Genomic DNA, 22,645 nt, shown 5'->3' on the forward strand with positions numbered 1-22,645 from the left:
AAACAATTGAAGTGTATAATGAAATCATCAAATCGTAGATGAACAAAAAAAATCCAGAAATGAAACAGGTTTCATGAACATGAAACAGGTTTCATGAACGTGAAACTGGTTCATGTTGCAAATAAATTATGTGAACCGRAACATTTTCATGGTGAACMCGTTGCATTGATTGTGTAGTTGATCCATTTAGTTGGTAAAGAGGAAAATGAAATCGGTGCATTTTGTATTTGATGCGTCATGAACTAAGTGCATGATGAAACGAGGAAATGATTTTAATCTGCTACAGAATCTTGAAGATTGTAACATGCTCCAGAATCTTGAAGATTGTAAGGCTTAAATGAATGAATCCATCAAATCAGTGGTGAAATAAGAAAATTACTGTACATGAAATATGTTTCATGAAAGTGAAACTGGTTCATGGAGTTCTTGAGCATGACTAGTGAAACGGTTTTATAATGTATTTGGTTCGTCATGAAATAATTGAATGATGAAACGGGTACATGAAAAAACTGCTCCAGAATCTTGAAGATTGTAATATGCTTTAGAATCTTTAAGATTGCAAGACTTAAATGAATTAATGCATCAAACCAGGAACGAAAGGAAGAAAATAATTTTGCATGAAAAAAGATTTTATGAAAGTAAACTAATCTTGGAAGAAAATAATTTTGCATGAAAAAAGATTCATGAAAGTAAACTAATCTTGGAAGAAAATAATTTTGCATTAAAAAAGATTCATGAAAGATCGAGTAGGATGTTACCAAATATTAAATTTTGTTTATCATTTATGCCCTTACTGTTGAAATAAAATAAATTTTTAATATATATTTTTATCTAATTTCCTAAAATAAAATAAACTAATTTTGGCCATTGATCAAGAAAATTGATGAATGAGATTAGTTTACACGGTTTACACAAATGGAGCCGGTTTTTATTTGAACGCTCCTCTCTCTCTATATATATATACACACTACTATTTTACTCTTTAAATTCTTTTATTAACATTTATCATTATAATATTAATTTGACAAAAACAAGTAATGTTCGTTTCCTAGTTTATACATTATCCATTTAAAATAAAGTAGTAATGATTATAAAATGTAAACGAATACAGATTTGTTTACCTCTTAATAGTTTCATTAAGAGGTAACCTCTGAATAGTTAAGAAGTGAATCTTGTTTGGTAAAAAAAAAAATCTGTCTCTTAATAATTTTAAAACCCTTTGAATGATTTTGTATCATGAATCTCTCTTAACCATTAAGTGCTCTAATTTTATTGTACACAATTACCAAACAGTTATATTTCATTCTGCATATATCATGAGAGTCTCTTAGGGCTTGTTTGTTTTTTGAAAAAAATCACTTAATGCCTCTTAAGTCTGAACCGGTCAGACATTTTTATTTTCAGATCGTTTGTTTTTTTATATAAATAAGAGCTGAAAAGCTCTTAATTTGCTCTGAAAAAAAAGTGATAACATAATCACTTAAATCCTCTTAATCGCTCCCTCCAGACTCTCCCCTCCATTCTCACCTCCAGATTTAGTCCTCCAAATCTATCTCGCAAGACATTCGATCTCCAAATCAATCACGACCCAGATCGATCCACATATTCTCGTAAAATCATGACCCAGATCGATCCAAATTTATCAGATCCAAAACTTGACTGATTCAGATTTCAGACGTAAAAACAAACAGTCTGACTGATTCAGATTTCATACTTCAGTACCACCTCTTAAAATTCAGAAGTGAAATCAGACTTCAGAACCTCTTAAAAAACAAACGCCACCTTAATCATTCTGCACCAAACCATTCAACAATTGCCAAACAGTCCCTTATTTACACAATGTTTACTTACATAATGTGAATGGGTTTGCATGAGACAGTGATGGTCACGTAAAGACAAACACGTCTTATTAGAATTTGAATGGATTAAAGTGTAAAACGCAAATCATGCAAACTGATTCACAAATCATGATAAATAAAATTACAAATTATTATTTAGATAGTTGCTGATAATTAAGAACAGACAGTTTTTTCAAACAATAATTTGTAATTTTATTTATGTTACAAATTTTTAGAGAACTGAATTTTGAGTGTGTCAATGTTACGGTTGTGCCAGATATAAGTTAGGGAGATTTTTGAATTTTTTTAATATAATATAACTTTACTTTAATTTTTAGTTTATTTATATACTGAAACATAAATTATTTATTTAATAAATAATGGCATAATTTACATGTAAAATCTATTATCCTAATAATAAGTTTTTCTGAAATAAAAACTAATAAATTAAATAGTGGAATAAAATATAAAAGTATTAATATCAGTAATTAATTTTGAAAAAAAAAAAAGCAAAATTGGAAACAAGATCTGAATGGGTGCAAGTTTGTTGGAAAATGTCTGTTTGGGGGCATGTGGACACAAAAGCTTGGCATTGAAAACAAGATCTTAATGTGAATGTCTTTGTACCAAACAATGGGAAAAGTGTGGCCTCCCACATCTTTTTCCCTTTTAGATATTCAACTTTTATTTATTTTAATATAAATTTATTTAAATTAAATAAAATGAAACAAAAACCAAATTCATATTCATAATTGGCTTCTAATCGAAGTTGAATTTTATGTTTAATTGGTTTTCAATTAAAATCTGGTTTAAGACTTTTTTTCCCCGTTAAATCTTGTATGAATTAAGATGTTTATATGAATTTTAATTGAATTATTAAGGGACTGTTTGACAATTGCTGAATGGTTTGGTGCAGAATGATTAAGTGGTCAGAATGATTAAGAGGCTCTCATGATATAGTATAAAATAAAATATAAATGTTTGGTAATTGTGTACAATGAATTAAGACTCTTAATGGTTAAAGGGGATCCAGGATACAAAACCATTCAGAGGGTTTTAGAACCATTAAAAGACAGATTTTTTTTTTGTCAAACAAGATTCACCTCTTAACGATTCAGATGTTGCCTCTTAATGAAACTATTAAAAGGTAAACAAACAACCCCTTAAGGTTTGATTTTATGTTCTATAAAGAGTGTGAATGACGACATCGACTATTTTACTTCTTGATAAGAATATCATTTTAAAAACATGATATAATATAATAATACGAATTTGATACTCGTATCAATATTATATAAGTTGAATACAATAATTCTTTTAGTGATATTTTCATTAATTGAAATCTAATGGACTTTGATGGATTTTGACCATTAATCCAATCCAATTAACTTTGAACAAACAAATAAATCCAATCCAATTGATATTTGGACCGGATCAGTTCGATCGATCAAACATTATTATTAATTATTTATTGAGTTAAGTTATATGAATTCAAAATAGAGAGATAGCTGCATAACTTTTACAAATAGATGGCATACAAGTGCATAGTGAACCCATAGTTCATATATGAATCAATTAATTAGTTAATATGTGAATTGGGAACATTTCAGGATATAGGTCTAACCATCTCAACTCAACGACGTGAATGGGAGATTACCTGTAAGCCAGATGCTTCGCAAACCATATTGATAAATTTTATTTTAAATCAAAAAGTGCTTACATCTATAAAATGAAACAAATATACAAAAAAGTACTTATATTTACTAAAAAAATACTTATATTTAAAAAAAATTATTGATAAATTTTATTTTAATTAAAAATAAAATATATTCTATCGGTGATTTTTCAAATTAAAAAAAGATTTAAAAATGATTATTGATTAAATTTATTTTAATTAAAAATAAAATAACTCCGTATATAATTTCTTAAATTAAAAAAATTAGAAAAAGATTTAAAAAGAATCAGCAATGAAACTTATTTTAATTAAAAGTAAGATGTATTTCACTGGTGATTTTTCAAATTAAAAAAATAAAAAATAATTTGATTAAATTATTGACAGATTAACAATAAAATTTAACTAAATATATAATTAATTAAAATTGGTTGCTAGTGTTCATTAGTATATATGCATGAATTACTTATATATAATTGATGGCTAACTTGACCACCTTCGGACGCTCTAACAAAGTAACATTTTAATAAGTGTGAAAGATCGTTCTTAAATCTTGTCGTTGATTTAGCGACAAATTTTAATTAATTATGCATTTAGTTAAATTTTATCGTTAATCCATCAGTAATTTAATCATATTATTTTCTATTTTATTGATTTGAAAAATTACCAACAGAATGCATTTTATTTTTAATTAAAAATGAATTTCATCAGTAATCATTTTTAAATCTTTTTTTATTTGAAAAATCACATGTGCAATATATTTTATAATTTAACCAGTAATCATTTGTAAATCTTTTTTTTAATTTAAAAAATCACTGACATAATATATTTTATTCTTAAGGGGTTGTTTGTTTACCTCTTAACATTTCCATTAAGAGGCCACATCTGAATTATTAAGAGGTGAATCTTGTTTGATAACAAAAAAGTCTGTCTCTTAATCGTTCTAAAACCCTTTAAATGATTTTGTATCATGAGTCTCCCTTAATCATTAAGCATACTAATTTTTTTGTAATCAATTATCAAACAATTATATTTCATTTTGCACTATATCATGAAAGTCTCTTAATCATTCTGACCACTTAATCATTTTGTACCAAACCATTCAACAACTGCCAAACAGCCCTTTAATTAAAATAAATTTCATCAACAATATTTTCTAAATGTAAGTACTTTTTTGATATATTTGTTTTATTTTATAGATGTAAATATTTTTTTGGGTTCAAAAAATATTTAGAGACTTAATCGTTTAAAATATGAAAGTCCTTTGGTTTTTTCAGACTTTTCCCATTATTTTACCACATTAACCAATTGTATAGGTCATAAGAATGTATCTAACAGGTTTTAGAAAGTTAAAGAAGTTATTGAACATGTTTTGGAATGTCAAGAACTCATTTGTTCCAAAAAATTGTCCAATGACTTAACCATTCCAAACACTATAGTCCATTGGTTTTTTTAGACTTTCCCAATAGAATACCTATAACTAAACTAGAGGCGACTAGCCAAATCAAAATACCATTTCTCCTCCAGCTCCCGCCTCCATCACCTTCCTTAGCCCTCCATCCGCTATCCATCGCTGCCCTTGCTCTATTGCTTCTGCATTATCGATTCTAGATAAGGGTCAAGCAAAACTGTAAATCTCATCAGCAGGACAATTCAACAATTAATGGATCGTTTACCAAACGTTTACCGATAAAAGTCATCACCCTTGCTTAACTTGCGGACTAGCATTCCTAGCCATCAAAATGGATTGTTGTTAAACGTCTTTTACCCAATAAACACTTATCAGGTAAGAGTTTCCTCCCCTGCTTATTGGATAAGATTAACAATCCTTACTATACCTTTGACCGGGTAGGATTCTCGATCGTTGTCATTCCCACCCAGTAACATAAGTGACCCACCACCAAGTATTTGATGAATGCCTCCCAAGTCACATGCTTAACCAATAAGTCGCAAACAAACACATTGATACGGCTTAACGAATACGCCACATAGATCATTGAAGCCATTAAACCGCAAAACAACCAACCCTACCTCATATACATGAGATAAATGAAATGAAATGTTACCCATTTCTTATAATAAGCCAAATGTACACTCCCTGTTAGCATGCTCATGCTGAATGTCATACAAAGTATCCTCCTATTCATAAAAATACCATCGACATACACTTTGTCAACCTTCCCTTGTACACAACTAAATAAAACCCCTCTGAATCACCTTCACCAACTATTACAAGCATAAACACCTCTCTCTCTCTCTCTCTCTCTTTCTCTCTCTCTCTCTCTATATATATATATATATATTCAGTTTAGTCAAATGAAACTGATCCCCAAAAAGGGCAGGCAGGCAGTAGGGATTATGATGAAGAAAACAAGTTAATTAGTCTTAATAGTTACAAGTAGAGTTTTTCTACAGTTTGGGCAGGCACCACAAACCTCAATCCATGGAAACAAGCAGCAGGAATGGAACCCATGCATGCAAGCCAGGTTTATGAGTTCATCACCTTCCTCAAAACCTTCAAGACAAATACTACACTCCCTTGAGGACCTTTCTTTCTCTTCTTCAACATTCCTGAAAACCGTTATCGATAACTGGTTTATAGCATTTTCAGTAAGTCCAGGAGGAGCCATTACTTCCACCAGGTTATTGTCTGTTTCAATAAGCCTACTGTCCTCCTGATGGATGCTTGATGAAGAAGACCTGCTGCTGTTTTGCCTGTTAACCCAAGTGAAAATTAATATTAACTGGGCCTCCAAAAAGATTGGATTCGAGGATATTGGAATGTTGTGAAGAGGATACCTGTTTTCGGAAACATGGACGCCTCTCAATCTTTCAACAAGTCTTTCCCTTGCAAGTAATACAACTCCAGGAAGCCTATCATTCGCGGTGCTTCCCCATCTGCGTATGCTTCTGAAATCGTCTGAATTGATGATAATGCTTCCAGACGGAGGTTCCAGCTGACTTACCTCGTGTTCCTGCAGATGAAGAATCTTTAAATTATGACCAATAAACACACGCCACGTTTTAAAACTTTAAACCAGAAGTTGACAACGATTGAGAGATGCATACTCTAATCTACAGCAAAGTTGTAACCATTACAAACACAACCGTACATATAGATTATAGGACAATCAGAAACGTCATCGTTAAGGACAGTTGAAGAAGATGGAACAATTAAGTTTTCCAATTTTCAACCACTAAAAAGGCAAGACTCATGAGGTCAATGCTAATATTGAAATAAACAAGGCATTGGGACAACTAGTTCAGATGGAATATTCTCAACATTATACTCTTTCGATGCTGTGTTCGAGTTTCGCTAATACACCCACCTTCCAATTAGGAGACGCTCGACATATTTGTAAAGAATCGGTCACTTTTCAACCCGAAACCAATTTGCTAAGAATCATATGAAGAAAGTTAATTAGCCTTATGTTATGTTTGGCAAACTCGCTGATATACCGGCTAGAAGCTAGTTGTTGGTGGCTTTTGGTTGAAGCTGGTTGTTATCTGGTAAACTAGTCATGTTTGGTAAAAATGTAGTTGATAAGCCCGACCAAATGACCTTTCAAGACATTTTGAAAAATTAATTGAAGAAATAGAAGGGAAATAAAAAAAGCCCCGGAGTCTCAAAAAGCTAGATTAGAACTACCACACCGTAATAAGTCAATAAGTTGTTTTTACAAGCAATCCCAAACAACCCCTCAAAATTGGAAATATCTCGGACTTTTCCCATATATTTAACATAATAAAGCACCCATGATCTTACGGAGTCTTTCTTTTTAGTAGAACAAGTTACAATCAAGCTATAGTTGAAACCACGTACAGGGCCGGCCCTGGCCACGTGCAGCCCGTGCAGCCGCACAGGACATCAAAGCTTAAAGGGGCATCAAGTTGTCATTTATTACTAGTTTTAGGTTTAATAGTTTGGGAATTGGACAACTGAGCTTTAATTATATAAACATGCCCAAAGCTGATGAATACTGAATGCACATCGTTGGAAAAAGTTGGAAAGATGGAAAAGTTTTTGTTTGTATAAAGTTGTCTGTATGAATTAATGTGTTTGTATAAGTTGGAAAAGTTTTTGTTTTGGGAGAATTTTTTCGCAGAGAGTTTTTTTAGTTGGAAGGGATTGCTTTCTATATAAAGCTCTCCCTAGAAGCTTACCGGATAAGTCGCTTTCTATATCATTAAGCCACTCTGAAACAATCATGGATAGTTGCACGAATAAGCTGATAGTTCCATTAAACTTATTAAACTGCTAACAGATAGACCCGGTCTTTTTGGTCGTTAGTCCTGTAACTTTTGAATGTTACTTTTTGCTCACTGTGACAGTAATTTGGATGTAGTTTACTATTTTAGTTAAAAACTAATTATAGTTTTCATTGTCTTTTAAGTCTCATGTATTGAAATAAAATTTTTATTTTGCTAATTTCAATTTTGAAAAAGGAAAAACTAGAAAAAAAGGAAATACGATCTTAATCCATGATTTATTTTTTTATTATTTTATATTTTGTATTTGGGGCTTTGGTTTTTATGTGCCTCTTTATTTTGTATTTGGGGATTTTTTTATTATTTTTGTAAGCACATCAAAAATGTTAGGATCGGTCCTGATTAAGTATCAAAGAAAAATGAATATAATCAAGAGCCATAGTATAGAAGAAACGAAATTGGAAGTACCGAGAGGCGATTGCGGTGGATACGGCGCGTGGGAGGGTTACAGCCACCGGGATCCTGGCGGTCTTTGCGGCTGTTAAGCTGATGATGACGACGGTTACTGGTGGTGCGGCGGTAGGAATTCCCATCAGCTGGTGAGAAATCTGATTCTATATCGTCAACGGTGCTGCTGCGACGACCAAACTGAATCCTCCTATTGTGAAATAGCTTCGAAGCACTCGTCATTCAAACAGTATCTAAGAGAAACCCCTGATTAGAACAAATCGCATCATTTTAAAGCCAAAATTGAAGGAACTGGAACTTGAACTTGAACTTGAAAATTGTGCGTTGAAGTGATGAATCAGAGTGTAATAAAAGGGTGGTAACTTTATGATTTTGGTAAAGGTGATTTGAGTTTGAAGCAAGATTCACGAGGAAAACATGTAAGAAAATTAAATAAACTTCTTGCTTTTGACCCAACTACTCCACCACCATACGTCCACCGACTGCTTTCATATATGGGCCTGGGCTGCACCTTTATAATATATTTATAAACCAGCTTTATAAAGAGATCGGGAGAGAGATCGATAATTCTAGAGTAATTGAATGAAAGATGAATGAGAGAATTTTTAATGACTCATGGTGAATATCAGTTTGAATCTCAATTTGGGGGATGGGGAGAAGAAATAAAGGTACTAGAGGGTGGAGTCATGGGTGAAATATGTCAAAAGTATCTTGGGAACATGAAAATAAAAAGTAATAATGTGTACGTAACTTGTACTAAATGTTATTTTAATTGTAGATTAAGAGATTTTATGATTGAAAGCATAAAGTAGTAGTACTTGATGCATTATGAGTTGTTTTTAAGACTTTGTGCATTAAAATTTGTTTTTAAGACTTTTGATAAATTTGGTTTATAAGGTAGTATAGATATGGTATAAGTTACCAATGCACATTATTACATTTTTTTTTCATATTCCCAAGATACTTTTGACACATTTCACTCATGCCTTCACCCTCTCATACCTCTATGTCTTCTCCTCATCCCCAAGGTGAGATTCAAACTTATATTCACCATGAGTTATTAAAAGTTCTCTCATTCATCTCTCATTCAATTGCTCTAGAACTCTCGCTCTCGATCTCTTGATTTTTTTGCTCTTGGTGTAAATCGAACACATTTGTGGAGTCGTTTAAATATGTTGGATTTTAAATATATTGGATTTTAAACTGTCATATAATTTTTTTCATCGATAGACTGTAATTGGAACCATAATTCTTATTTATTCAAATTGTATTAATATGTAAAAACCAAGTGTAACTTATATCATCGTTAAATATTCTCTAATAAAACCAGTAAAACTTCAAAATCGTTAAAATTCACGGCTCCCGCCGCATTGCACGGGTACATAACTAGTATTTAAAGCAATATTACAATGTTTATCGAGACGAATTAGATATAAAATAAATGTTATATTTATAAATTTATATTTTATTTATGCGGTGATGTTTAACAATATTATTATAATTTAAAATGATTTTATTATCATTTATCTATTACCTGTTTCTTATAGTGAATAATATTCCATAAAGTCGTAGATGGGAGACCTGTAAAACCATAATCATTACTATAAAAATAATCTTTAGCATCACAACCCTCCGGAAATAGGGGTTTTATGAAATGTGTAAATAATTCAAAAATTCGTTTAAAGAGATGGGAAAGTATTTGGGCTTCTAGGCCGACTGTTCTTATAGGTCGTTTATCAAATGCTTACTGGGTAAGTGATTACTGGCAACAACACCACTTTTTTTTTACTCTATTGGATAACAGTCGTCAAAATAGATTGTTGGTAATTGTCTTTTACCCGATAAGTGCTTACAGGATAAGAGTCTTCTTCCTCACTTTTTTCTGGAAGGGTGTTCTAGGCTATGTTTGGACTAAACCCGACAAATTGTGACTGCAATAAACCAACCCGATAAACTCAGTGGCCACAATTGATTCCACCACACCCCCAAGACCTCAACCATTATGCCACAACCCTTGTGGTTTGTCTTCTTCCTCACTTATCGGGTCAAATTCATGGTCTTTGTTATGTCTCTTATTGGGTAAGATTCTAGGTCATTGTAATGCTCATTCAAAAGGTAAGCGACATCCGATAAGTGTTTAGTAAATGACCTCTTAGACGTTTGTATATAAGAACAAGGGTAAGACTAGGGAGTTCCTTTTGCAGTGATAATCTCACCCTATTGCGTAACAAACAATTGGGTAAGATTGACAAGGTTTTGAACTGCTTATACATTAGATTTAATCAGTAATCTTTTGAATTTTATCTTTATATATAAGGAGGGTTGGGTTCACGTGAGACCAACATGCTTCGTGAGACCTATGAGACACAAAATAACACTGAAACTTCACAACAAAAGATTGTGAAGATAAGAAAGACGCAAGAACTTCACAACAAAAATACTGTGAAGGTTTACCTTCACAATGTTTTGCTGTGAAGGTTTAGTGTTATTTGTGTGGTCTCACGGGTCTACTGAAAACGGTCTGGTTTCATATGATCTCAATTGTATGTGTGCGTGTGTATATATGTATGTGTGTGTGTACATATATATTCCAAATCGTCCTTATATCCAGAATGCAAGTTTGTTGCCCGTATAACTTTACAAAGATTTCTTTGACGTGTTTCTTTTTTGAAATTACTCATGCAAATTTCAAAAGACAGATTTCTACAGATATAAGGTTGAAACATCAAAAGACGAAATCAAAGTGAAAATTTTGCACGAAAAAAGAACCTATAATATGTCGTACATGATGCATGAAAAGCCGTATCATAGTGTCCCACAACAAAGTCCATAATGAGAATATAAGACGTTTCAAGTTTCAGGTTTAAATTGAGTCTATGCATCAAATTTTACATGATATACACTTGTCAATTCGTGACACGTTAAATCAAGAACTATTTATATCAAAGTAAAAGTTACAGTCCGCAGTTTATTACAAGTGTTAATACTTAATAAAAACTATAAATAAACGGGGTTTAAAGGTATATAACACAAGTAACGTTTTATTCGTAATGCGCTCATTAAGATAAATACATTTCAGGTGTCACTTATTTTATTACCATTATATCTTTTTACTGAATGACTTAAAAATTAATACATTAAAGTATACATTTTTTGTAGTCTAGGCGTTGGCTATAATTAAGGTTGAAGTAGCATATTTCATGTATAGAAAAAAATATCAGACTTCGATATCAGTGTTCCTGAACCAATAATTGTGAGGAAAGGAAGCAGCGCCATCAGGAACATCCTCCATTACCCATTCGTAACCTTTCGGATAATATATCCCGGTACGAGGATGCGGAATCCAACAGTTTTGTTCATGTTCCTCGTATTCGCTCTCTTGTCCGTGTACCTTATGCATAAATGATTGCACTTCTCGTTGATCATCAATCTTTCCGGACAACTTGCTCATACTACGTCCCACAACTATTGCTTTCGGAGTTATCGCGCTTTTCCTCCTGCACAAGTCACACCTAAATTTAAGCTTTCGCATTTGATGAAAAAACATGAAAATGGTAATATATATATATATATATATATATATCAATCTTCCTCTTTTGTATTTACATTAGGCTAACACTTCCAAAAAATGAGAATATACTCAACAATAACATGATAGAAAACATGACGATGAGTTCAAAGTAAGTAAACCAACAACGATAATCTTCAATAATCAATTAACAACCCGACCCGTGGATATGATCAACTATAAGAAAGGAGAGGATCCCACATTGACACCTAACTTCACGTATCCATATTCCATATATACCAGTTATGATAATATATGTGGAACCCCATTAGATTACTCTCTAAAAGAACCAAATCCCTGAAGAAGAAAGCGTCCAAGTCTAGACGATGTATACTCTAACACAACCATTACTTCAAGATTGAAACCGAAGAAAACGAAGAGAATGATCAGAGGCCGACCTGACAATCAAATCCTTCATGGTCATTGCAAGTCCAGATCCACCTCTAGTCATGGTTCCAAAGGGAGAAATTAAAGGGTCGGGTGATAAAACTTATATGCGGATCGAATACAAACTGTTATGGATGATAAAAGGGTTGAGTCCTCTTTTATAGGAGCACTAAAAGATATCAGGAACAAATTCTCCCATCGATTCATGATTTTAATTTCTTATGTGAATCGTAGAATTGGACACATGAAAAGCAAATCAAATCCATTCTAAACAATTATTTGAATGGACTAAAGCTATGGAATATAATGTCTATGTATTTCAATTATATTCCAATAGAATAAATTCACATGTGAATAATTATTATATAATATATGACGAAATGTAAACGTTTTTTGTTTTTTACTTTTGGAGTTTATGACAAATAAATAACTTTGATTATTGATCATTCTTTTAAAGGAATCGACAGGTCTAATCTTAAATTTGTTTCATTGTATTCGTAAAGTAATGTTTCACGCAAATCAACTTTCATTGTTCATCATCCAATTTTCAGGGAATCCATAAATCTTGTCCTCCATTTAATAAATCATAGTGTCAGCACCGTACCTTTAATCTTTTATTTATACGGTTCGTACAAAGTTTTAATTGACAAGAACTATATGCATGTAAGAATAATCAAACATGAATCTCCTAAGCTTTAACACCAAGAAGTCATGTGTTAGAACTCGTATGGATAGCTCGAGGCACCATTAGCAAAATCCAAGATATGTGAAATCTTTAGATATAGAAACTTCTAGAGACGTTTCTTCGAATAGGTGATTCAAATCCATAGTTGTGATTGTTGATAGTCATGGCAGTGGGATTCGATCTGTAAAATTGGCATATTTTGACGTTCTGCTTTTGATTTGATATTGGTTTTGTAATTTGGTTGAATTATGTTTATTCTGGTGTTTGGTTTCTTTTTGGGGATTGCGAGTTGTGTTGTTATTTGATTATTTGAAGATTGTGGTTACTGTCTCATTTGTCATGGTTGAAAGTAAAGATGATTCTCTTCGGTCGGTTAATGTTCATGTCGATGATAAAAGTTATTCGTATTCGAGTTACATTTTGAGGAATTTCTTGTGTGGAAAATCCATACGGATTCATGTTACCAGTATGCTGGTTAAACCCAAAGATGTAAAAGATGATGGTTATGCAACCATAATAAATGTTAAACCGAAAATCGAAAATTATTACATGGATCAAAAAGTTTGCCACTCTCACTCAACCCATTGGCTCTCGGTTAGCTAAAATATGAAACTAAAAATGTTTGGGGTCGTCTGGCTAGATTGTTCACGCAATCTAACTTTACCAAACAATATCAATTGAGGATGGATATTCGTTCGTTTCAACAAATGATAGGATTGTACTCGTATTATGGGATTAGTTACAGTTAACAAAATGCAACCTCGTTCTCACTTTACATTGCTCGAAGATAAAAAAGGCTGGTATAGTTTTTAATGGCTGTTTGCCATGATTTTGAGGGATTATGTGCATTAAGCATGCATCACACTCCTCTTTTATTAGCTGATTCAATGGTTAATAAATTGTTAGCATAAAAGAATTGTCGATAGGGGACTATCACCTACTCTTTAATTTGTTTTTACCGTTCCACAACTGTTACTAACTAACAGCCAAAGTAGGCCAACTTTTCAATGGTGTTTCAAGATGAAAGCCTACATATTTCATACCTTATCATCCATATCGATATGATTATGTAGGTAGAGATATACATATTAGAGATATATTAGAATTGATGTATCTTATGGTTATCTATTCGTAACTAATCCCTATTTAAAGGGCTTATGGTAAATGAGAATACTAGATTCCTAATCTCTATTTATTATTGTTCTATTTTGTTTTTCCTATAACATGCTATCAACACATATGCTCTAGGAATATTATCAAACTTGGCACCAAATTCTAAACATGGTCTGTGAATGGGAAGAATCGAAAGACCAACTTGGATGAAATCCGTACTCATAGGCTGCGTTTGGTACATGAGACGAGACATGACAGTATAAGACAAAACTCACGGTCCCACGTTTGGCGTGACATGAGACAGAGACAAGAACTAGGACAAGGTGGGACAGGAGGGACAAAAGAGGACTTTTCTTGTTCCACCAAAATAGGTGGAACAAGATGGGAGAAGAATGAGATAGAAACTAAAATATTACTAACCTACATTAGTTTGATATACAACCTTAATATGATATTTGTGTTAATGTCCATCACCACAAGTTTCGGCCGCCGCCACCATTGGCGGTCACTGGCGGCCACCTCCACCTCCACGTCCTCCTCCCCTTCCACTACAACAACATCCTCTATCGTCTACACAACCACTGTCCACCATCGTCCATCGCCACCTCTACCATAGTCGACCACCATCGTCCATTTCCACCACCACTACCGTCGTTTGCCACCTTCAACTCCTCATCTGCTACTACAACCTCCTTCACCACCTCCACTACCACTGTCGACCATCGACTACCACCGTCCATTGTCACATTTACAACCACCATCTGCCATCGACCACCACTACCCATTACCACCAACACTACCACTGTTGGCCACCTCCAACTCCTCATATACCGCAACAACCTCGTCCTGACCTCCACAACCACCATCGACTGTCGACCACCATTGTCATTGCCACATTTACAACCACCATCGGCCACCGACCAACACCATCCATTGCCACCACCACTACCACGTTGGACACCTCTAACTCCTCCTCTACTACAATAACGTCCTCCACGACCTCCACAACCACCGTCCACCGTCGACCACCACCATCCATTACCACCTCACCTCCACCATAATCACCACCATCACTATCTTCAATACATCAACCACAATTACCTCCTCCACTGTTGTCAACCGCCACCACCACTACAATCCACCATTTGTACGTCCTCTATAATCACCGTCGTCCACCAACTACTACTACCATTAGCCACCACCACTTCCACCATAATTAAAACCACCTCCAACACTACTACTATGACCATCAATTATATCTAATTTTCCTTCAAATTTGGTGCCATTATATATGTATGTATTAATTTATATGACAATTGTGTAAAAATATTTATAAATTAAATTGTTCAATTTTTTAATTTATTTGTGTTAATTATAATAATTATATAATATTTAAAATGATCAAATAACTTTTGGGGTAATTTGTCTAGTTCTATCTCGTCCAGTCCTAATCGTACCAAAAACCATACATACACTTGTTCTGCTCAGTCCAGTCCTGCCCAATCTTACCCTCTTGTCATGTCCAGTTCTGTCATGTCCAATCATGTCTACATACCAAACACTACCTTAAATTGACTCACCAATATATTTGATGGCCAGGTAAATGGCTTCTCTAATTTTTGAGTAAATTACAAATTTCGTCCTTGTGGTTCTATGTAAATTATGGATTGGTCTAGAATGGATATGTGAACGGATCCAAGAACAGGGCTGGATAGGGTTTTAACAGGGGTTTGACCCCAGAGGGGATTTTATTCCTTGTACCAATCTTGGATCGGGGCCATGATGGGGATCATAACCAAAAACCAGGGTCGGGGATTACATATCTCTCCCCGTTGCCATGCCTAGTTTTTAACTAGACCACAATCATGCACCGTCATCCCTTTGACTTGGCACAAGTCGGAGTGTTGAAGGATTAGCGTGGCATCGTCAAATGGATAGAGATAGACATATTAGAGATAAATTAGAATTGATATATTTCATGGTAATCTACTTGCAACTCATCCCTATTTAAAGAGCTTATAATTAATGAGAATATCATATTCCTGATCTCTATTTACTATTTTTGAAAAAGCGAGTCGTCTAATTGATGCTTTTAAAATTGTAATTACCAAGTAATAATTGTAGTGAAATTATGTTATTTATTATAACTTCAGAAGATGTACAAAATAAATAACTACAAGGGTGGTGCTTGATTGGTTTGAGCTTGACTCCAAAGATCAAAAGTACCAGGAGGTCTCAGGTTCAAATCCAAGGAGAAATAAAAATTCCCTTGTGGCCACGGAAGTTCAAATGCGGTGACTCCGGGCTATCTGCAAAGCAGGTGATCGCCCTGGGATTAATCGGCTCGCATAACGAGTTAGATATCTAGGTTAATAAAAATAATAATAAATAGGCCCAATATTCTTAAGTGTTTTTTCAACTTAATGTAATTTTTGACACAGACAAATTAAATAAAAATGTAACATACTTTGATATGTTTCTTGTTTTATAACACGATTTTTAAACATTTATTTCATACGTTAGACATGATATCCCAAACTTTTGGGTATTTAATTTACATTTAAGAATTAAGATCACATAAAAATGCATCAAATTGTGGTCCGATTTTATATTAGGTTCTTCAAAAATAAAAAATAATCTCTAATTATCTTGTTGGGCTTTTTAAGGCCCAACCCAACTCCATTAGCAGTCGAAGCCGACTATTTAACCAAACCGTTGGAGAAACATGGGAAGAGCCCTGCACCGCTGTTCCATGTGATCCACATTCAAATCTCAAAATTTGAACCGTTGAGAAACACTTGTAACGGGTACTTTGCATTTCTTTTCCAAAAATCCCCCCTACTTCTACTGCATCACCATCTTCTAAGCTTCATACTCAACGGTTCTTTTTCATTTTTATCACATTTGATTCATTCATTATTGAGATAATCGAAGGATATGGATTTGGGCTGCTTGGATTTGGGTTGTATTGAAAAGCAAATCAGTCAAAGCTCTGGTGATTCAGATATAAACCCTAATGATTATGTGCCTTCAACTTCGAAGCCTCCAAAGGTATATATCTTTCTAGAATTCTGTGGTTTTTGATTATCTCCATTGATTTGCCTTTTGATTTTGAGGTTTTGCTCACCTTTCAAGATCGAATGCTGGATTTATCTATTGTAGGTTTTGAGATCTATCACTTTTCGTTTAGGCATTTTAATTGCTAGTTGCCGCCTAGTGTTTTAGTAACTTGTATTTTGCCTGGTGGATTTTTTAGTGCTGGTTTCAGTTTGTAGTTTGCTTGATTTTCCCTAATTTTACTGTTTTGCCGGTGTACGGATTTCGTAAGTGTATTCTAACATATATTACATACAGCAATATGCTGCACATGAAGCACTGAGTTCTTTTATTTGGTACTAATTTATACGATTTTATGGTACCAGTTCTGGAAAGACCAAAATTAGCACTCCTGTATCCCGTATTTGTGGTAAACAATTCAAGGAACCAGTCAAAATCACACCTTGTGAGATCCCCATTCCCACCACATCTCAAAGGATTACACCTACAAAGCATCAGATGTGTATTATGCAAGGGTTTTAGAATCACCTAATGCATGGATTTGACAAGGGGCAGAAGCACCCGTGCTTCCCCAATGACTACTTGTTGCAAACTTGAAATGATGGGATAAAAAACATTTTTTATCTAGAAATTGCTCAAGAGGTTCAATCAGAAAGGATCATGTTTGTCTACCCTATCTGTATTCACTTATTGCTCAAAACTTTTCGTTCATACTATAAATTCAGCCTCTCCACTGGAGATGCAAGATGATGGTGGTAATTGTTGGGTTCATTTGGATATGCCATTTCCTTTACAAAATCTAAGATAAAAAGGTTCATTTTCATATTTTATGACTAAGAATTTTATAATTGGTAGTACTGGTTCTTCAGGAGTCATGTTGAGAGTAATTTGAAACAATGCTTCTGGTTTCCTTTAAATCTTACATCAATTTTTTATCTTGAAATTGATCTATCAATTTTCTAATATCCATGCATGGTTTCACCTATTCGTATCAAGTATTGGTTCTATATCTTTAAGGCCATTTATACTATATAACTGATCCTTAATCCATCTTTTGTTTGCCTTTATGAATGGAACTTAAATTGGGCCTTGCCTGCTATCAGCCTGTCACGTTGTAGCTTTACACACAATGTCTTGTAGTGTACTTACCAGTTTATATTCTGAAATTATATGATCAGTAGCGTCTAAAGCTGGATTCTTAGTGTGAGTATCTAAATTCAATATGGTTAGGAATTCGTAACCAGTTGGTATAGCCAGGAATTTTAATAAAAAATGGATGACTGCCTAGAGGGGCCGTTGGTTGATTAGGGGTTTACAAATAGTAAAGCCAATGAGATCCATGAAGAATTTAGTTATTGCTGCATCATGGATCATTATCGTGTTCTCATATTTTTGTTGATTTTGTGTCTTATTTTTCGGAGAAATTCAGAATAAGGTGTTGAAAGAGGCAAATCAACCAAGTCCACATGCTCTCAACAGATTGACAGGTCTGATTAAAAAGCCTCGTCGAAAAACTTCACCTCTCAGCTGGTTTCCACGCAAGAAAGGGGATTCCTACCTAAAGAGAAAATTAAAATTACTTCAGGTGGTGTAACATATCAGTCTTCTTGTTTCAATGTATTTAGTCTTGAAAATGACAACTTCATATTATTAACATGTATATTTTAGGAAGTAGATGGCATGAACTCAACTCTCGACGAGACTCTTGGTGACACAAATCCCCATTTCTCAAAAGTGCTTAGAGAAAAAATTGCTGTCAGAGAAGCTGCTCACAAGGTAATAGAGGCCCGAAAAGCTGCATTGGTTGAAGCATCCTGGTGTCGGATACTTCGAGCAGCCAGGTAATCTGCAAACGCATTCTATGAAAGAAACAATTTTATTCTTTTTAACTTCTATTTTATTTAATCAAATTTATATTCCCAGGATTGAGAGTAAAGAAGCAGAAAGCCTTTTGGTGAAAGCAGAAAAAAGTGCGGCCGAAGCTTTTGAATCTGCAAAAGAAATTGGAGTAATCATGTATGAAATATCTGACTGCCCAAGGAAGCATTGCAAAATAGAAACATCTGCAGTAAGTGGAGGAGAATCTACCACTGCTACTCATACGGTTACAACAACTTTCGATACAGCATTTGAGGTGGATAAACAAGTCGCAGCTGCTGTGAAAGCTGCATTCGTCAGGCTCTCAAGTAGCGCCTCCATAGGCAAAGAAGAATTTAAAGAACTGCTGAAAAGAATTAGTCAGAATCCTGATTTAGATGAAAGCTATCAAGATATATCCGAAAGTGAATCAGATGCTGGGCCTGATTTTGAATCAGGATCCCAGAGAAATGAGGAGATGGAATCGTCTAAGGAAAAACAGAGGGAAAACCTTGTTGACATGATGTTGGTAAGACTAAGGTGTTTGCAGGAAGAAGAACTTAATTCTCTTGCTACTATAGTTGCAACATGTGGTCTGAATGCCGCTCTAGCTGAAGCTGAAAACACTTTTCCAGCTTCAGGTGTTAATGGTGGGCGTGATTTGTTCAAAGAAGGAAGAACAGTAAACAGTAATGTGGATGGACAAGCAAGCAAGAAGCAGCAGGCTCACGAAGAGCTTCCAGGTCTCGACAAGTTTCTAGTGAAACGCTTGACCAGACTTGAAAGAGAGATACAAGATGCAAAGAGTGCTAGAACAAAAGAGGCAGGAGATAAATTACACAGTGAGGAGAAAAAGGTCAGTTCAGGATCGGAGAAGGAGATTGAAGACGCTAAAAAGAACATAGTTGATAAAGATAACAAGATTTCCAAAGAGGCCCAGATTGTTTCTGACTTGGGAAGTATGCTAACAAAGCATACTTCAAAGCTGGAGAAAGAGATAGAAGAGAGTAAAAGGAAGTGTGGGAATGAATATGAGCCAAAGTGGAAGAGATCTGAAAGATTGAAACAAGAAACAAAAGAAATACCAAGCCTAGGTGAGGTTCTGGTGAAGCGTGTCTCACGACTTGAAAGAGAGGTCCAAGAAGCAAAAGAAAAAGAAAACGTTGACATGAACAGACAAAGGGGAGTGAAGGAAAAGGAAACAAATGGTGTTGAGAGCTTGGATAAGGTTTTAGTAAAGCACGTTTCAAGACTCGAAAAAGAGAAAATGAGCATGGAAGAGGAAGTAAAGGTGAAACGGAGGGACAGAAAGTCCGAGTTGGAGCAGAGTGAAGGGAGTTTGGACCAAATTATGGTGAAGCACAAGTCACGACTGGAGAGGGAAAAGGTGGGTGGCGGTGTGCAGGAATCCAACAACCAGATGAAGAACCCATTGGTCGCTAAGCGAGAAGCAAGGGAGAAAGAGTTGCAAGAAGCATGGGGAGGCATGAGTTTTGGAAATTCAATACGTCCACATCTCTCTAGACTTCAAAGGGACCAGGCAAGTTTCATTTGAATTTCACTTTTATCTTACGAAAACCAAACAAACACAGTATAGCCCAGTTGAAAATGGGGTCTACCTCAAATAGTAGATCAGTTGTTTATGCAATTATGATTGGTGTAAAGAAAGGGAATTAATTGGGTTTTGTTTGTTTAACGTTAACATAGGCTGCATGGCGTAAAGCTGAAGAAGAGGAGCGGAGAGGGACCGAGGAAGCCAAGGTGGTTTGAGAAGGATTAAAAGAGGCAAGCTTTCTACTCTTTTCTTTTTTCTTTCTTGGTACATTCTGTAAAGTGCACAATCAATGGATCATGTTTTATGTTCCATTTATTTCTGTTAAACTCTCAAGTGTCGATGAACATTCTGCCATCAGATGATAACTCCTTTGGTACAATTAGAAAATGTAAAGCATCTGAGTTGGTCATGAAATGGAAGCTTTCATGCATATTATGTAACCTCATTTCATCAAAACATGTAAACGTTTTGTCCTGCATCAAGCATCTTATCTTGTCGGGTCTAGTGGTGTACATTCGGGGGCGGACCTAGTAAGGACCGAACCGAACAGGGTCCCATGCCCCCCCTCCTCCTCACTTGATCATTGCAAAGGAAAAAAACTATTCAATTGGAAAAAAATGTACTATTCCCGAAATCGACATAAATTGACTTTCCAATGGATCAAACTGATCAACTTTTCCCTCGGATCAAACCCGGGAGTGTGCGGACCACCTTAAAAGTGCAACCGCTCAAGAAAATTCCTAAATTTGCCACTCGGTACATTAGGTCCTCCTATCTGGTTTACCCGAACTTTCCCATGGTCGGCATCTCGACTTCTATTTTTTTAATTAAAAATTTTGTTAAACTTTTTTTTTTTTGTTATTGGTAATAAACTTTGTCAAAAAACAAACAAATGAAAGTGATTTGTAACACGATTGAGACTATCTTTAACTTAACCATTAAATATAAAATACTAAAAACATTCAAAATGATGGGTGCATTGAACACTAAAAAAATCAACTTCAACCGCACACTAAAGAATATTTTTAATATTATAATAAACAATAATAATAACTTAATACATTAAACTTTAATCAATATATATACATAGATAATTACAAAAATGAATATTATATTAATATGTTATTTATAGAGGCACAGTTTGGAGACCTTTAATTTTTTTTTTAGTGTTTTAATGTTGTGTTGGAAATGAAAACACCTCTATTTTTATGTTTTTAGTGTTGGTTGGAAATGCTTCTAGTATAAAAAGCTACACATAATCAGCTAAGAAGATTTTAAAGTAAACCCTCATAACACCCTAAAAAGCTACACATAATCAGCTACACATAAATTTAACTTGTAGTATTTTTTTTTATTAACCTGGATATCCAACCCGCTATGCGAGTCGACTAAACTCAGGACGACCACCTGTTTTGCAGATAGTTCGGAGTCACCGCTCTTGAACCTCCGTAGCCACAAGGAGATTTTTATTCCTCCTTGGATTTGAACTTGGAACCTCCTGGTACTTTTGACCTTTGGAGCCAAGCTCAAACCAATCATCCACCACCCTTGTGGTTAACTTGTAGTATTAATATCTGAAGTAAATCAAAAGATGTTATCTTAAACCACGAAAGTGGTCTAACTCATACATCATAATAAGTTGTCTCAACCTGGACATTACATGAAACATCTTTCGATGGCGAAGGATACATGTTTCCATCAAAGTGGCGAGAACACAAACTTATTGCCACATAATGATGTTATTGAGTTACACCTCGGATTCATGGTATCACCTCAAACCCTCATATACCTCTAGCGTCGACCCAAAAAATTTCACCTCAAGAATCTGATTGGACCTTTAGTGTCGTCTACTTACTAGTAATTCATAAATTTAGTCAACATAACACAATTGACTTAATAGATCACCTACAATCCCTTATCCTTATATCTCTAATTTTAGGTCAAACATAAGCCATGGTCAAATAAATGATTTACTACAGAAAGTTGATTATAAAAAATTGATTAAAGATTTTATTTCGAATAATGTTAGAAAAATGATTTTATTTTAAATAAATTTTGTGTGTAATTTTGTTATTAAAGACATTTTTAATTATTTTAATTTGTAATACTTTTAATATAATATATGATGTGAAATTTCATATTTTGTTTGACTTGTTACAAGTCTAACAGGGCATCCAAAAAGATTGAAACGATCATGATTATAAAGCTAGGTTAAACTAAATAATCGTGATGAAGA

At 34.2% G+C, this 22,645-nt stretch overlaps 3 protein-coding genes across 4 annotated transcripts; 1 reads left to right on the forward strand and 2 right to left on the reverse strand.

Moving 5' to 3' along the window:
• Window positions 1–5,589: 5,589 nt before the first annotated feature.
• On the reverse strand, window positions 5,590–8,595 carry LOC112517092 (probable E3 ubiquitin-protein ligase RHY1A). Its single transcript, XM_025124411.1, has 3 exons — window positions 8,188–8,595; window positions 6,310–6,485; window positions 5,590–6,225 (listed from the first exon to the last, which is right to left on the reverse strand). Exons 1-3 carry the CDS (start codon window positions 8,407–8,409, stop codon window positions 5,886–5,888), a joined length of 738 nt encoding a protein of 245 aa, XP_024980179.1. The 5' UTR covers window positions 8,410–8,595; the 3' UTR covers window positions 5,590–5,885.
• Window positions 8,596–11,147: 2,552 nt separating this feature from the next.
• Window positions 11,148–12,272, reverse strand: LOC112517374. 2 transcript variants are annotated; one of them, XM_025124784.1, is made up of 2 exons: window positions 12,154–12,272; window positions 11,148–11,684 (listed from the first exon to the last, which is right to left on the reverse strand). In XM_025124784.1, exons 1-2 carry the CDS (start codon window positions 12,204–12,206, stop codon window positions 11,405–11,407), a joined length of 333 nt encoding a protein of 110 aa, XP_024980552.1. In that variant the 5' UTR covers window positions 12,207–12,272; the 3' UTR covers window positions 11,148–11,404. The 2 variants fall into 2 exon arrangements, with proteins under 2 accessions (XP_024980552.1, XP_024980553.1); XM_025124785.1 differs by having other exon boundaries at window positions 11,148–11,681; window positions 12,154–12,266.
• Window positions 12,273–16,788: 4,516 nt separating this feature from the next.
• Window positions 16,789–20,624, forward strand: LOC112516289. The gene is made up of 6 exons (XM_025123307.1): window positions 16,789–16,991; window positions 18,427–18,582; window positions 18,666–18,838; window positions 18,921–19,548; window positions 19,579–20,394; window positions 20,562–20,624. Exons 1-6 carry the CDS (start codon window positions 16,878–16,880, stop codon window positions 20,622–20,624), a joined length of 1,950 nt encoding a protein of 649 aa, XP_024979075.1. The 5' UTR covers window positions 16,789–16,877.
• The last annotated feature ends 2,021 nt before the right edge of the window (window positions 20,625–22,645 follow it).

Source organism: Cynara cardunculus, assembly GCF_001531365.2.
Source record: "Cynara cardunculus var. scolymus isolate 2C chromosome LG 8, CcrdV1, whole genome shotgun sequence".
In the NCBI taxonomy this organism is placed as follows: domain Eukaryota; kingdom Viridiplantae; phylum Streptophyta; class Magnoliopsida; order Asterales; family Asteraceae; genus Cynara; species Cynara cardunculus.